The sequence below is a fragment of the Condylostylus longicornis genome, unplaced genomic scaffold (genome assembly GCF_029603195.1).
Source record: "Condylostylus longicornis isolate FDR11 unplaced genomic scaffold, ASM2960319v2 ptg000040l, whole genome shotgun sequence".
NCBI classification, from domain to species: Eukaryota; Metazoa; Arthropoda; class Insecta; order Diptera; family Dolichopodidae; genus Condylostylus; species Condylostylus longicornis.
Window position 1 is genome coordinate 14,867,046 of NW_026578009.1, and position 16,092 is coordinate 14,883,137.

Sequence of the window (16,092 nt, forward strand, 5' to 3'; positions counted from 1 at the left end):
GTTATGAGTAATAGATGTTAAGTCTCTCTCCGACTCCATAATTATATTTTTTTTGAAGCGCAGTTACTAAATGAACACTTTATGACATTAAAGTAAGAGACTTACTATAATCAGTATGTATCTCTTTCATATTATGTGTATCTTCTGCTTTTGTTGTAAATTTAAGTGAAAATAAGCTAACGATTGAAGAAATTTAATTAATGTTTCAAAAATTTTAGAGTTAAAGCAAGAGTTTTATTCTTCTCAAGTAGACTGTTGAAAAATGGCAAAATTAATTGAAACAATGCCATCAAACCACATTTGTGGTACGTAATGTATTTTACTGATATTAATTTAAACCAAAACTCTTATATTAATTTTCACAGTTAGACCACAATTGTAATATTTATATGATGCACCTTTGCATTTATTGTTGCATTATTGTACACCTATTCGATTTTTGAATTAATACAATTAAAAAATAAAATTTTTGTAATCGGTTATCATCGTAGCGATAACTATTGTTAAGAAAAATTGAAAAAGATGACATTATGACAATAGTAAGATTTTTAGATACAGGATTTTATCATTTATGGATTAACTGATTCAAAAATTAAACGAGAAAAAAAGTAGAGTTGACCTTGTCAACTCTGTGATACCCGTACGAATTTGTTATCCTTTGTGCTAATAACTAATGTGCCATAACTAACTATGGGGCAGACTTTAAGTTGCCGTATTACCATATTAATTTATGCAAAATTTCAGTACTATGTGTTTTTCAAAATACTGGTTGTGCCAAACTACTACAGTTGTATGGCAGCTACCAGAAAGAGCCAAGAAATTTCAGCGAATTTTATCAAGCACATCGACCCTGCTAATATATTCACTTGTGTGAAATCTCAATATCACAGCTTTTATAGTTTCTGAGATATAGCCAAATAAATTTTGAAGTTGTATGGCAGCTACCCGAACCGGTACCCCGATCACGTCCAATTTAAATAAGGTTCTGGCACTTACTACAATAAATCATTTGTGAAAATTTGGTGAACTTAGCTCAATTAGTTTTTGAGTTATCGTTGGGACGGACGGACGGACGGACAGACAAAGCTAAATCAACTCAGAATTTGACGCTGATCAAAAACATACACTTGAGTCTATATCTAACACCGTTATTTCTTAGCGTTACAAACGGTAAGGCAAATTTAGTATACCTTTCGAACATACGTTCGTACGGGTATAAAAACTTAACATTAGTCGTAAGAAATTCAATATATTTTGTATAAAACATAAAAAATTACTTGCTTTAATTAAAAAACGTAAAATAATTAAAATTTTTTTTGGAGAAACATAAAACACTGATTATTTTCTACATAATTAAATGTGATAAACCCCATGCTCTAGTTTCAAATGAAATAATCTCTAATTTTTCTTTACTTAGTATCTAAAAATACTATAATTACTTTCCGTATACAACCTAAAAAATTAGTTGAGTTTATAAAATTAAATGTCATAAAAATTAAAATATCTATTGTTAGGAAAATATTCGAATAATTTAAATTGTTTAAAATAATTTTTTAGACCCAGATGTATATAAATTAAGTTATTACTCGTATGTAGTAACGTATGAAATTGACTATGCAACATCAATCATAGATTTAGAAAATAATGAACTGAACGTTTAATTATTGACATTCTAGCCAAAAAATAGGAAAAATTGACTCAAAATTTGCACTCGTGTTATAAATCACCTCATATTTTATGATACAAAATGTTTATAATATCGAACCTCGATTACAATAGTAAAATTTCGACATTTTATTTGATAAATCTCACTAACTTCAACATTTTTCATATTTTCTAAATCCAAAATAACTATATGGAAAACTTAAGAAATTATTTTATAAATTTATATAATAAAACCAATTGTAGCTAATTTTTTTCAATTAATTGGTATAATTTTATTAAAATGATTGGCACATTGACATTTTTACCTGTCATTTATTGAATTTTAATATGAAAATTAAAAATATTCAAAATGAAAATTCCGACACAAAACTAACACAAGATTTTTATTGTTCTTCTCCAGTATTCATATTTTAATATTTGCTTCCATTTTTTCCCTATATACAAAAACATTTTCCAATTTCAATGTTGGATTTTTTCACGTGAACATATTTGTAATAAAACTATACTGAGTACCAGCAAGAATCGCACGGTGAAGCAAAAAATGCGAAGAAAAAACAAAAGATTTTTCTTTTTCGTAAAACTTTTCTTGCCGTTTCATATGTCAAGGATCATCAATAAAATTAAAAATTTTTGTTTCATTTGTTATTCTTTTTTTTTCGCTCCACAGTCACAGTATTACTGTGATAGAGGTCGAGGTGTTCTTTTATTCTACTGTAGCATATAAGTTCATTATTATTGTTTTGTACACAATACGAATAGTATTTGTTTAGTGTCACTACCGAACTCAAATAGCTGATGGCATTACTTGCATTAATATAGTAAAATATATTGGAGGTAAATAAATATAAAGTGCTCATAGTATTACTAAGTAGCATACGGCTGTGAAATGATACTAATTTTTTCTATTGTTTTCTTTTATTTTATTAACTAGCTTTACTTTATGCACAGTTTATAGCAACTTTGTTTTGTTATTATTACGGGTTCATTATTTTTAAATTTATTTTTTATTGAATATGTTGAACTTGTGAATTATTAAGTATAAATATATTTGTATTTTTGTATATTAAAGCGGAAACAATAATGTTGCATATCAAAAATTTTGACATTTACAATTTATTTATTTTTGTTTGTTTTTATTTTTTTTTTATTATTTATACATATTTGTTATTTTTACATTTCATTATAATATTATGTACGATAATTAAAAATGTATGCAGTTTATACCCTAGAGAATTATACAGTTAAATCTGGACATAATATTCCTAAACAAAAAAAAAATTAAAAAGCAACGTTTATATGTTTACTTTGGAGAATTTAAAAAATTTTGGGATTAAAATAATGCTTCTTCCTTTTCCTTCTCACTCTACCTCTCTCTACCTTTAATTTTACGCTTCTTGCATCTCTCTCCATCTCCCTTTCTCTCTCGCCCGCTCTATTGATATACCGCTGTTTCTCCCGTTATATCCATATACATATGTATATTCTAAATATAAATCTCAACGCCATTTATCGAATTTTTAATGAAAGGATAAGATTTAAGATACAATAATATTAAAATATTATACTATTATACAACATCTCTACAAAATTTGGGGGAGACTGACTGACATGTTACAAAATGTCTGACATGGTATGTTGATTCAAGTAGGTAAACAAACAGACAAATACGAAAGTAAGTTAAGAAAAATGTCGTAAAAAGGAATTGCAAAGAACTGAATGGTTTGTTTAACTTCTGTAGTTTCAGCGTTTGGTGTTTCACTCGTTATTGTGAAGCTATTATTTTACTATTACTCGCTATTATTTTATTTGGGTTCTACTGTATTTACTAAATAATATAAAATTATTAGTTATTGATGATGGGTTAATTATGTTTGAAGTGAGAAATTATTTTTTTCTTCATTATTGCTAGTTGCTAAATAAATGCAATAATTTGCCGGTAATGTAATGGAACGTAAAAGGGAAAAATCTAAAACAATGTGTATATGTTTCGTTATTATATCAATATAATAATAATTAAAATTTTTGACATTGTAAAGCTTTACATGTAATTATGTAGTACTTTGAATGTAATTTGAAAGATATTATGTGTAAATTGATTAAGGAAATGCTTTGACATAAAATAATACGAGTGTTTCTTTTTAATTTATATTTAAGTACTGCGTTAATATGCCACTATTACCTTGATTTTTTTTGCATTCATCATATATTCTATATGTCATTAATAGTTAATTTAAACAAATGTTTATTAGAAGTTTATAATATAAAAGTAAGACCTTTTAGGCCATGTATGACTCAAGCAACATCAATAAAAAAAATCAAAATTGTCCATTTTCGATTATTAATTTTTTCTAGTGCTTTAAATTCTCGAAAATGCATTGAGATCCTTCTCTATATACTTCATTAAAATATGGTTATACATACTAAAATTTCGTTCATGTTTATAATATTTGGGTCCCTTCCCCATGATCACGACTGATCATGATCCTGATAAATTTCTTCTTAATCTCAAATACAAATATTAAATGTTCTTTTTGAATCTTTTTCTAAGGCCTATGACCTCACTAGGCTAATTTCTATAAATCTTTGGGAATAAAAATTATATAAATCCCGCCAAGAATTTCAACTTTGTAGTATAACAGGGCTAAAAATGATTCGACAAATCGAACTTTTCGCTATAATTTTCGAACCGACAGATGCTTAAAAAAAAATAGACACCATCGCAAGATATTTCTAAACAACTTTTCAAGATTTTGTGATGATCGAAATAATATAGTGTTGGAGAGCAAAGGACAGTAATGTAGAAGTGTAAACAACACACAAGCCCACATCTATTCTTTTAGAAATATTAATGGCGCATAAAACCCAAATTTTGATTAATAAAGTTTATTTGTCAAACATTATTTAGATGATGTGAAATGTGAATTTTAAATCATCTTAATTAAAAAGAGGGAAAGTAATATTAAAATTTACTTAACTTTAAAATAAAAACTTCATCTATCCGATTGCAATCGTTTACCCCTGCAAACATTAATTTTGATTGAATTGTGCGGGATCATTTTAAACAACTCTAAAAAGTATTATTATCTAGTCATGTTTTTTTATCGCTAATATGTTGAAAATGGCTAGACGAATTTCAAAATTTCGTAAGCATTTCCGGCATAATTTTTCAATCTAAGGTACCATTAAGATAATATTTTTGAAAAGCAGCCCTAGGAAAATCATAACTCATAGTCACTTATTTACCGCTTCTTGGTTTTCAACTGTATATCCAATACAGTTGTGCCATCATATTGATTAGAAATCAATAAATTTATACTTAAATTGTTACACAACGCGATATAACTGTTTTTTGTTATGTAATAACACTTATCATTAACGTTTTCGTTTATATTTTATTTATTCAATTGAAAAAGGAATTTTTAAATTATAAAAGAAAAATAATAAAGAAAAAATTTTATTTTTCCCATTTAATTAAGGCTATATATTTTCGAACTCTCATTATTATATTTTTTTTTTCAATTTGAAAAGATCAATTGCATATAAAAAACATCTTCAACTACTGGAATTTGTATTTCATATTATTATTTCAAGTCAATTTCAATCAAAGGTTAAATTGAGATTATGAAAACTATTTTACTATACTTAATGTCAACTAATCAATCACAAAGGTGAAACATTTTTTAACTTTTTCATTACACACAAAAATATTTCTTCATCTTCCTGTCTAAAAAAGACAAAGATTTACCGCTTTTTTGTTTGACTTGTTTCGCTTTATGTTTTGTACATTAAGATATGAAGATATGCAGTTTTAGTTGTTTTTTATGGCTTAAATATAATTTTTTTTCATGTAAGTTTTTTTGTGTTAACGTATTACAATTAATCCTCCTGAAAATAAAACGCAGGCGCGTACATGCCTACAGATTTATTATATGTACATGTTTATCTAATGTTTAAGATCTTTTTAAGTTTCAATTCCAACCATACATATAAGAAGTAAAAGTAAAATATAGCAACAAATAATTTTTATTGATAACAATCGAGAGTAGGTGTTAAAACGTTGTCAACTTTTTTACAAAATAATTTTCTTTTCTTTACTGCGTTCATTAACCAAATTTTAAATCTTCATTGAATTGTTTTCTGGAACCTACTTACATATGTAGATACATATGTAATTCCAATTAATAAAGCATCTACATATGTATATGTATGTGCTAAAACTGAGATTGATGTATTTAGTCCGTCTATCTTTGGTATGCTTTCACATCAAAAAAAAAATTATTAAAATTTCAAAAAGAAATGATTTAATTGCTATAACAATTGCTCCATAACAATAAAAGGCATTAAAAAAATTTTGAATTTCGTCAGAAATATTTACATTACAAAATGCTGAAATGACTTCAAAATTTATAATATGTCAAAAATTTTAGAAATTGTTTTGTTTGCACGCGAATATTTATTACTTTATTTAAGAATATTATTTTATCCTTATATTTCGATTATCTAGTTCTAATTGAATTTATAGATATTTTAAAATATTTTTATCTAATACGAAGATCAATAAGAAAAAAAGGGCTCATTTTCATATTAAAATAAATGCGAAACGTTCATTCCATCTACATATGTGTTATACACCATCCTTATTTCTAAAATTGCAATAGTGATCCAAAAACCACAATTAAAGAGAAGTTACAATATTATTCTCATAAATAATTAAAATTAATGAATAAAATATTAAAGGAGTTCAGAATATAGTAGAATAATAAAAAAATATTTTTATATTTTCCCCTATTATAGAATTATATAGAGCTTCAAGAAACTAATTGGCCTGCAAGATCAATTAGATAAGATATTTGAAAGAATTTATTGGCTACTCTATAAACTTACAGAATAAAACTTACAGTATAACTACGGTTTTAAACAAAAATTTGTTTGATTGCATTTCAGTTCAAAATTTTTAATTGAATAAGAAAAAATTTCGGTCGAGTGAAAACTTTCAATATTACGATTATAAATCGCAAATTTTAAATTTTACTTCCTAAATATTAAAATCAATGAAAGAACATTCATCCATAACCGCAATTCAATTTTTTAAAAATTATTTTTAAAAAAAAAAACCAAAACAAATTAACATTTTAATTATAATAGTGTTTTTTCTTAAAATTTCATTTACAAGCAAATAATAAAATAACAATTGAATTTTTTTCGTATCGACATACATACATACACATAATTAATGAATGTGCATACACATTAATTTGCGCTCTTCAGTAAAATTCAAATAAAAAGTTCAAGTTAAAACGAGAAAAAATAGAGTTGACCGTATCAACTCTATGATACCTGTCCGAATTTGTTATCCTATGTTCGAATAAATTTGACATATCTGATTATGGAACAGACCTTAAGTTGTCGTATTATAATATTAATTTATGAAAAATTTCAGTACTGTGTGTCCAATATTTTCTAAGATATGGCCAAACTACTATTGAAGTTGCATATGCAGCTACCAGAAGGAGCAATTTCAACAACTTTTATCAAACACATTGGCCCTACTAATATATTTGTTTGTGTGACATTTCAATACCACAGCTTTTATAGTTTCTGAGATATATAAATATAACAAATAAATTTTGAAGTTGTATGGTAGTTACCCGAACTAGTACCCCGATCATATCCAATTTAAATAGGGTTCTTGCATTTACTCTTATAAATAATTTGTGAAAATTTGGTAACCTTAGCTCAATTAGTTTTGAGTCAAGCAAAGCTAAATCAACTAAGAATTCGACGCTTATCAAGAACATACACTAGAGCCTATGTCTTAAACCATTATTTCTTAGTGTTACAAACGATAAGGTAAATTTAGTATTTACCCTTCAAACATACGTTCGTACGGGTATAAATATGTTATACATTAATATAGAAAAAAATTATGAAAAGTTGAAGACGATCGTTAAAGTGCTAGATCAATCAGCACACAAAATATGATCATCTTCACATCACCGTAATTATTTTTCGCTATAACAAAAAAAAAGAAAAAACCTACTGTAATAAATTATAATTCCAAATATGAGCATTAAAAAAAAATCAAAGTAAAGTGATAAATGATTATGAGCTTTAGGTAAAATAAATAAAATATTAAATGGACTTATTATATGAAGCTAATTGAATTCCAATTCATTATTATTCGCCTATTCCACTATGTACAATTCAGATTAGCTTTGGTACCAAAGAATTACCATAAAAGCGCGATTAAGGTAAAATTTAATTTTGTGCTATTTTTTACAAGGTGTTTAATTAGAAAAATCTTAAATCTTTTGTAAATTTACGAATGGAACACAATTAAATAGAACTGAAATCAGGAAATTTTTATGTAGTCAAGAAACTTGTTAAAATTATTCAGATTTTCAGTGTATAGTGACAGAAGTTGTGTTTAAAATTTCTTATATTTTTTCTTGTCTTAAATATCTTTAATTAATCACTTTCCATTGTTTATACTTAATTGCCTTATTATAATCGTGAAGTATAAAATTTATTTCTTAAAATTTTATTTTGTTATTTATAAAAATACAAAATTATTCCTATGTATGAATTTTTATCACAAGGAACTGGTTTTAAATTTTGATCCTTGTTTTATCTATTATTATGGTAGTTTTCATGCATTATAGATTGTTACCAAATCCCTGTTCCACTTTTTTCTTAAAAGTTTTTGAAAGAACTGCTTGCATAAGAGATTTTGCCTCCTTATTCATACTATCTTTATTTTTGCTTAATTCTTAGATATTCTTAGAAAGCCAATTTTTAAGGTCCGAAATTCATACCAGTATTGAAAGTAAAATGAATTGTCACTCAACGATTGTCAACACCGAAGCACTCGATAACTGTAAATTAATTCAATTTATTAACAATAAAATTATAACAAAAATAAAAATGTAAAAGAAAATTTTTCACAAAAAATGTTATGCTTAATTTAAAAATCTTTAACGATATTAAATAGCTAGTCCAAAAAAATTGTAAGAAAATGTTGAGGATTCAATGGTGAAATTGAATCAATAATTAAAATTTAATTTAAAAATTTCGTTAAAAATAATTTTTTAATAATTGAAAATATAAGTGTTTATTATAATAAAAGTAAACACAAATAAAACACAAGTATTAGAAAATTAAATTAATTTGTAAATTACTAAAAGGTGGTAAAAATGTTGTGAATACGATAAAAAATATTTACGTATAAAAGATTACAGCTATAATATGATAAATCGTTTAAGAACGTAGAATAAAGCTCATTTGACATAACGCTCGATGAAGAAACCGACTGAATTTGAGTTCTTCGTGCCAACAGGAATTAAATAGTGATATATGTTTGGTTCGCAAACCTTTTTGGAAAATCACCAATTTATGGGATTCGAAAAAATTTTTAGTAGAGCAGCACATCAAATACGGTCAAGAAGATAAATGAGAATACGTAATTTAAAAGTTCTTTAAAATGTTCAATTTTTGATCTTGTTTCAAGTCCAGCAATCATGTAGCATATTTTTACAATTAAGAGTTTTAAATTAATAATACAAAAATTATTTTTTTTTTTCAATAAGTATATATAATGTATTTAGTTCTCGTTCAGGCTACCAAAGACTATCTTTGGCTAACTGCCAAATTTTTCTTCCATAATTTTTAAATAAAACTTGTTTTTTTGTGAATAAATAGAAATGTTTATGTGTATCCGAGAAATGTGTGCAATTAGTAAATGTATGTATGAACAAGTGTACATTTATTATGTACCTAATCTACATATATACAAACGTTCACTTCTATACATAAAAATTTTTCTTATATTTTTAAATTTCTTTTTAAAACATTTAAACTCAGTTTGAAATAATAATGATTTTTTTTTAATGCTCATATTTGAAATTATAAAAACGATTTTTACTTTTATTTTAGTTCAGAATTGGAATTATTGCGAAATAATTTTCTTAAAATAATAATGACATTAATAATATAATATATGTATCTATATCTGCAAATACCATGGTTTTCATCAAAGATGTTTTAAATGTCCGTCGTAACTCGTAACCGATTAACTGTTTTAGGAAATAACACTAAAATGGATTTGACATAATAAAATGCAATATTTTTTGAATAAGTATGATTTTCTTTTTATAAATTAAAAGAAGAGATGCAAACCTAATTATTATTTAATAATAATAAATATTTATAATACACACATAATTTTATGGAGGATAAAATCAAATAAATAAAAAATAATAATTTAGACACATTTCCAGTTTACATATTATAGTTTGCATTATAAAATACACAATAATCATTTGGAATCACAATCTTTTAGTAATTAATATTGTAAACTGAAAATTAATTTAATTATAAATATTTAAAGTACAGTCCACAAATTACATATTAGTGGATTACATCCAAAGACCAATTAATTAGTTTTAGAAAAAGATAATATTAAAGGTAATTGTAATAAAGTTGGGTCAAACCAATGGTTCGTATAATGTAACATTATTCCCTCCAATTAAATAAGTAAATAAAGTATTGAAAATAGTTTCATTAATATACGAATGTATTTCAAAGATTGCATATACATACTCGTATTTAGAATGAGAAATGTATCCATTCCTTGAAATAAAACAAAAAAAAAATTTAAGGGGCGTTGACATAATGCTCGAATTTAAGGGTTAATTACCCAGTTAGGAAAAATAATCATATTTTTTTTTAGACCCTATACTGTAAAAGTCTGAAACTTTAACAGCTTTTAGACACTAATAAATAGTTCCTTTCCTTATCGTTTCAAGTTATTCGTATGTTCTTGCTCAGCGTAAAATTCTGCGTTGATTTAGACATTTCCGTCAGTCCGATCGCACGATAACTCAAAAACGAACAATGCAATCGACACCAAATTTTCACAAGTTATTTCTTTTCTGCCAAGTACAACTGCAATTATACAAGGGGCTCGGATAGCTGCCATACAACTCAAAAAGGTTGCTTTGACAATTTCTAAAACTAATTGCGATATTGATATCAAATTTTGTGTCTTCAATTATATTTTACATATGTTCCTAAAATTTTAATGGAATGACTGCACTGGTTCGAGTAGCTGCCATGTGTCCAATTGCAAGTCCGATATATCCTCGAAGTTTTGATGGAGTAGCTTAATAGGTTCGGGTACCTGCCACACAACTCCAACAGCAAAATTAAAATATTCAAAAAAGTAATGAAGTTAGATTCATGACACTTGGCAGTATTGTATATGTCTAATTATAGGTCACACATATCCGTGAAGTTTCTAAAGAGTGGTTTGACAGGTGCGAAAATTGGTATACAACAAAAAAGATATTTCAAGGTGGGAGTAATAATTCGGTCGGTTTATACTGACTGAAACGTTTTTACTTGTTATTTTTATCACTTGTTCAATGTTATTTATTTTTATCACTTTGTTCAAAATACCAAAATTTTGTGATAACAGTCTCAATCGCCAAAGTTATGACAATCGCCAAAAATACTTGTAACAAAAGTTTTTATCTCGTCATAGACTATCGCATCATAATCGTAAGAAGATAATTTCTTCGAGAACGGTCTACTATATTTTCTAAAATAATTGAACAAAATTCAATTAGACTTGTTTATATTGAAAATATTTAAAATATTTTGATTTTTGCAAATAAATTGAATAAATTTGGATGTTATAAACATAAGCATGTTTGAAGGCTAAGATGATATATAAATAGATGTACAAACATTATATACGCATTTGATTTTCAAAATAAAGATTTAAAATTTTTCAATTTTATCTCAAAACATTATTAAGTGTTACAATTCCTTTTAGAGCATAAAATATTTAATTAAGTATAGTACCCACATTACTGATTTTTTACATACTGTAAATTTTTATTTAAAGACAAAAATAACGTTTCTTAAAAATTAGACGTGAAACCAAAAAAACAAATGATAAATGAGTTTTTAACCTTAACATAGACATATTTGTTTAGCTGGTGTAGAATAAGACAAAGTATTTATTTTCACTGAATATATCGTAAATTACAAAATGATATAAAACGTAAAAAAACTTTGCATAAAAAACCGCACAAATTAATTTAAACTTTAAGTTTTGAACTGTGTCAATATCTCAACTAATTAAAATAATAAAGAATGTCAATACTAAAGACGATGGAAAGTTAATTAGAGTTCATAATAATTCTAAGGTTTTCTATACACACATACTTTTAATCACTTTTTCTATAAAAAGTACCTGATTCTAAATGAATTTTATAGCCCAATACTTTAATTAAATTTTACGTTAAAATTTTGTTATAGAATTTCCAGGTTTTGGATGAGACATAACATAAATCCAACACTATAACTTCAATATTATTAGAATTTGAAATTTATTGAGTTAAAAAAAATCTGCAGAAAACGTCATTTAAAAAATATGTCATATATTTAACTATCGAGTAATGTATGAAAAGAAATTCTTAATTTAACTCTTTCTGTCGTATGCACAAAACTGAATATTTTGTTACGCATGTTACATCTAGTCTTTTGCTGTGAACCGTGTATTTAACCTTAAATACCTTAAATTGAAAATGACAGTTTTAGAAGCGTCACATAAAAATTTATACGTCAAACAAATGTACATTCAAGTAAAATTTTTTATATGTATGTGAACTTTAAGTTCCTGCAACTAGGTAAAATTTCCTTGTTAAAAAAAAATTTGTGTAATAATAGGGGAATTGAATAAATTAAAAAACGGTAACATTTTCTCAGAGAGATACATATACGATCTCATTTTTCAATAACTTCTGATTTCAAAATAATACGTACATCTGCATTAACTTTACATGATATGTGAAATTTTAATTAAAATGAATTAATTGTAATGTTTTGCTAATAATAATACAAAAGTCAGGTACATTTCTGAAAAGCTCTTCTCAGATTATTCTTAAAATGGAATTTTTCTTCCATATACATACATATATATTTTTTTAATTGAATTGAAATAATTTTTTTAATTTCATAGGTGGAGATGAACCGGTTGGCGCTCAAATACCTTCAATGTTCCTTAATTTTATTGGCTCTGATATTGATTGGCGATATAATACGGAACCAGAGACAAATGCATGTTTAAATTCTCCTGAACAAAGGTTAACAAATTTTATTTTTAAATAATCATTTTACTTTTTATTAACAAAAGTTTTTAAAATATAAGATGTTACTGGCCGAGAGGAAAAGTATTAGGTGGTACATCCGTACTTAACGGAATGATGTATATTCGTGGTAATCGTGAAGATTATGATGAGTGGGAAGCCATGGGTAACCCAGGATGGAAATATGATGATGTGTTACCATTTTTTAAAATGTCAGAAAATAATTTAAATATCGATGAAGTTGGATCAAAATATCATGCAACTGGAGGTCCATTACCTGTTGGTAAATTTCCCTATAATCCACCAATGTCATATGCAATATTAAAAGCTGGTCAAGAACTTGGTAAATATATATATATATATTGATTAATAGATAAAATACAAAATATATTAAATTCACATAATATAAAAGGTTTCAACGTGCAAGATTTAAATGGTGATAACGCAACAGGGTTCATGATAGCACAAATGACATCACGTAATGGTATACGTTACAGCTCAGCAAGATCATTTTTACGTCCAGCACGTGATCGTTCAAATCTTCAAATTTTGTTAAATACAACAGTGACAAAAGTTCTTATAAATCCACAATCAAAAACTGCTCATGGTGTAGAAGTGATTGATCAATATGGCAGTACAAGAAAAATTCTTGTTAAAAAGGAAGTAATTATCAGCGGTGGTGCAGTAAATTCTCCACAAATTTTATTATTGAGCGGTGTGGGTCCAGCTGAAGATCTACAAAAAGTGAGTCAAAATTTGATCAATTATGTATAAATTTTTTTTAAGTTTCACATATAAACTCTCATGTTACTGGATTACTAGAAAACAAATAAAAATTTTTTAATTATTACACCAATTTTAGGTTGGTATAAGGCCAGTTCACAATTTGCCTGGCGTTGGAAAAAATCTTCAAAATCATGTAGCATATTTTACAAATTTCTTTGTTGATGATGCTGACACAAGACCACTCAATTGGGCCACTGCAATGGAATATTTACTTTTTCGTGATGGTTTAATGTCAGGTACAGGAATATCAGATGTTACTGCAAAAATCTCTAGTACACTAGCTGATCCACCAAATTCTCCTGATTTACAATTTTACTTTGGGGGGTATTTAGCTGATTGTGCTAAAACTGGACAAGTTGGTGAATTATCAACGAATGGCAGTAGAGCAGTACAAATATTTCCAGCTGTTTTACGGCCAAAGAGCCGTGGTTATATTACATTAGCGTCAAATGATCCTCTAGCACCACCAAAAATATTTGCAAATTATTTAACGAATAGCGATGACGTTAAAACTTTGATTGAAGGTAAAGGTGTCTTGATAAGGTTTAAAAATCTGATTTTCAGTCTCATATCCAAAAAACAAAACATACAATTTTTCAATTTCGATTTAAATGACTTATCTATTTCTGTTTTTCTTAAAATTTTATACAGGAATCAAAATTGCAATAAGAATTTCTGAAACTGCTGCTATGAAACCTTATGGTATTAGATTAGATACAACACCAGTACCTGGTTGCGAAAATATACGTTTTGGTACAGATGAATACTGGACATGTGCTGTAATGAGAAATACTGGACCTGAAAATCATCAAGCTGGTTCATGTAAAATGGGTCCAGCAACTGATCCACTAGCTGTTGTTGACCATGAATTGCGTGTCCGAGGTATACGTAATTTAAGGATAATGGATACGTCAATTATGCCAAAAGTAACATCTGGGAATACACATGGACCAGCAGTTATGATTGCAGATAAAGGTGTCCATCATGTGAAACGAGCATGGGGTGCTTTAGTGAATCCAAACGATAATGTTCTAAGCTATTATAATCAACAACCTCAGCAACAAGATCAATATCATCATCAAGGTTTCCATAATCATCAAGGATATTAATTAAAAAATTTTGTCGCCGCATTCATATCTCTTTTTTTTAGAAATTCATATAAAATCTTCCCTTCTATTTTTAATTATATTTTTTTTATTTAAACTTTCGAAATATTTTCTCTTTTGGTAACCTAAAAATTTTTTTCCAAATTTTTACAACATTTAAAAATTGTCTTGTATTTTAATATCCGCCTCGCAAAATTCGAGCAGCATAATAATGTTAGGTATCCTACAATATTAATGTTACCAAATTAAAATACCATATTCTTCATTTGCGAATTTCGATAAGTAAAAGATAAAGTAATTTTTTTCTAACAAAGAAAAGAAAAGCTGAGAAGATTGTATTAGATTTAGTTTATATATATATATGTACATCTAGAAGCTTTAAGTTTTTTATAATTTTAGTTTAATTTAATTTACATCATATAAAACAATATTATAAAATATCACCATGTTATAATTTTATAAATAAAATAAATTTTAAATATAAACAATTTTCTTATTTTAATCGTGAAAATAACTACATGTTTTGAAATTAAAACTGCTAAAAGATTTTATTTTAACTTTGTTTATAACACAAAATTTTTAGTACAAATAAAGAAATTGTTTTTGGAACTTCATATTCTTTCTGCGGAACAAACACATGAATATAGATAGATCCAATTGAAGATGAGAACAAAGCAAGTAGGCAGGCGTGTTGCTTGGTTGTGTAAATTTGTGCGGTTTTACTGTAATACTCAAAAGTATTTTGCTAATTGTCTTTTACCGTTTTTAATTGACTTAAATCTTGAATTATAAGCGATTGAATGAATAGATTGCACATTATTTTACGTAACACACGTAACAAATAGGCCTTAATATAATATGATAAGTTGCAGATCTAATTTCAATCTGTGTTTTGTGGTTAATTTTCGTTGTCTTTTTATATCATAGTTGATACTAATCGTGTAAAGACTGTTCAAATGCTTTTCTTTTCTTCCCCTCTTCGTTGGGTCGTAGTATGACCTTTTTATCTGGTCGCCTATGGGAGGAGGTTCCGCTTGTAAGATTTGATGTACCTAAACATAAGTTAAGAAAGTTTGCTTTTTACTTCATGCAATTAATATTAAAAAGCAATGTGGAGATTTATTACTCTTTTATTACTTTTTGGCCTACATATCTCAATACTTCAACTACAGTTACATGAAAATATTTTTTGTTGTTTTACATTTTAAATTTCCGCTCAAGGAAAAAACTTACATCATTAACTGTACTGTCATATCCTTTACTTTTCCTTAGTTTTATTAGAATAAATTAGTGTTTGACACACTTTAATTAAAACGCACCTTAAATTTAATTTAAAATTTATTTTCAATGTTCTATTCTTAATTGATTTCTGATTTTTATTC

The 16,092-nt window shown here is 26.5% G+C and overlaps 1 protein-coding gene across 3 annotated transcripts in view; it reads left to right on the forward strand.

Annotated features, from left to right (window-relative positions):
* LOC129609490 (glucose dehydrogenase [FAD, quinone]) overlaps positions 1 to 15,148 on the forward strand; it is a 70,257-nt gene extending 55,109 nt beyond the window's left edge. For all 3 annotated transcript variants that reach the window (XM_055521416.1, XM_055521415.1, XM_055521417.1), the window contains 5 exons: positions 12,692 to 12,815; positions 12,881 to 13,161; positions 13,231 to 13,562; positions 13,681 to 14,128; positions 14,256 to 15,148. In XM_055521416.1, the coding sequence (XP_055377391.1) occupies positions 12,692 to 12,815; positions 12,881 to 13,161; positions 13,231 to 13,562; positions 13,681 to 14,128; positions 14,256 to 14,713 (1,643 nt within the window). In that variant the 3' untranslated portion in view covers positions 14,714 to 15,148. The remainder of the gene's footprint in view (positions 1 to 12,691; positions 12,816 to 12,880; positions 13,162 to 13,230; positions 13,563 to 13,680; positions 14,129 to 14,255) is intronic.
* Positions 15,149 to 16,092: the final 944 nt, after the last annotated feature.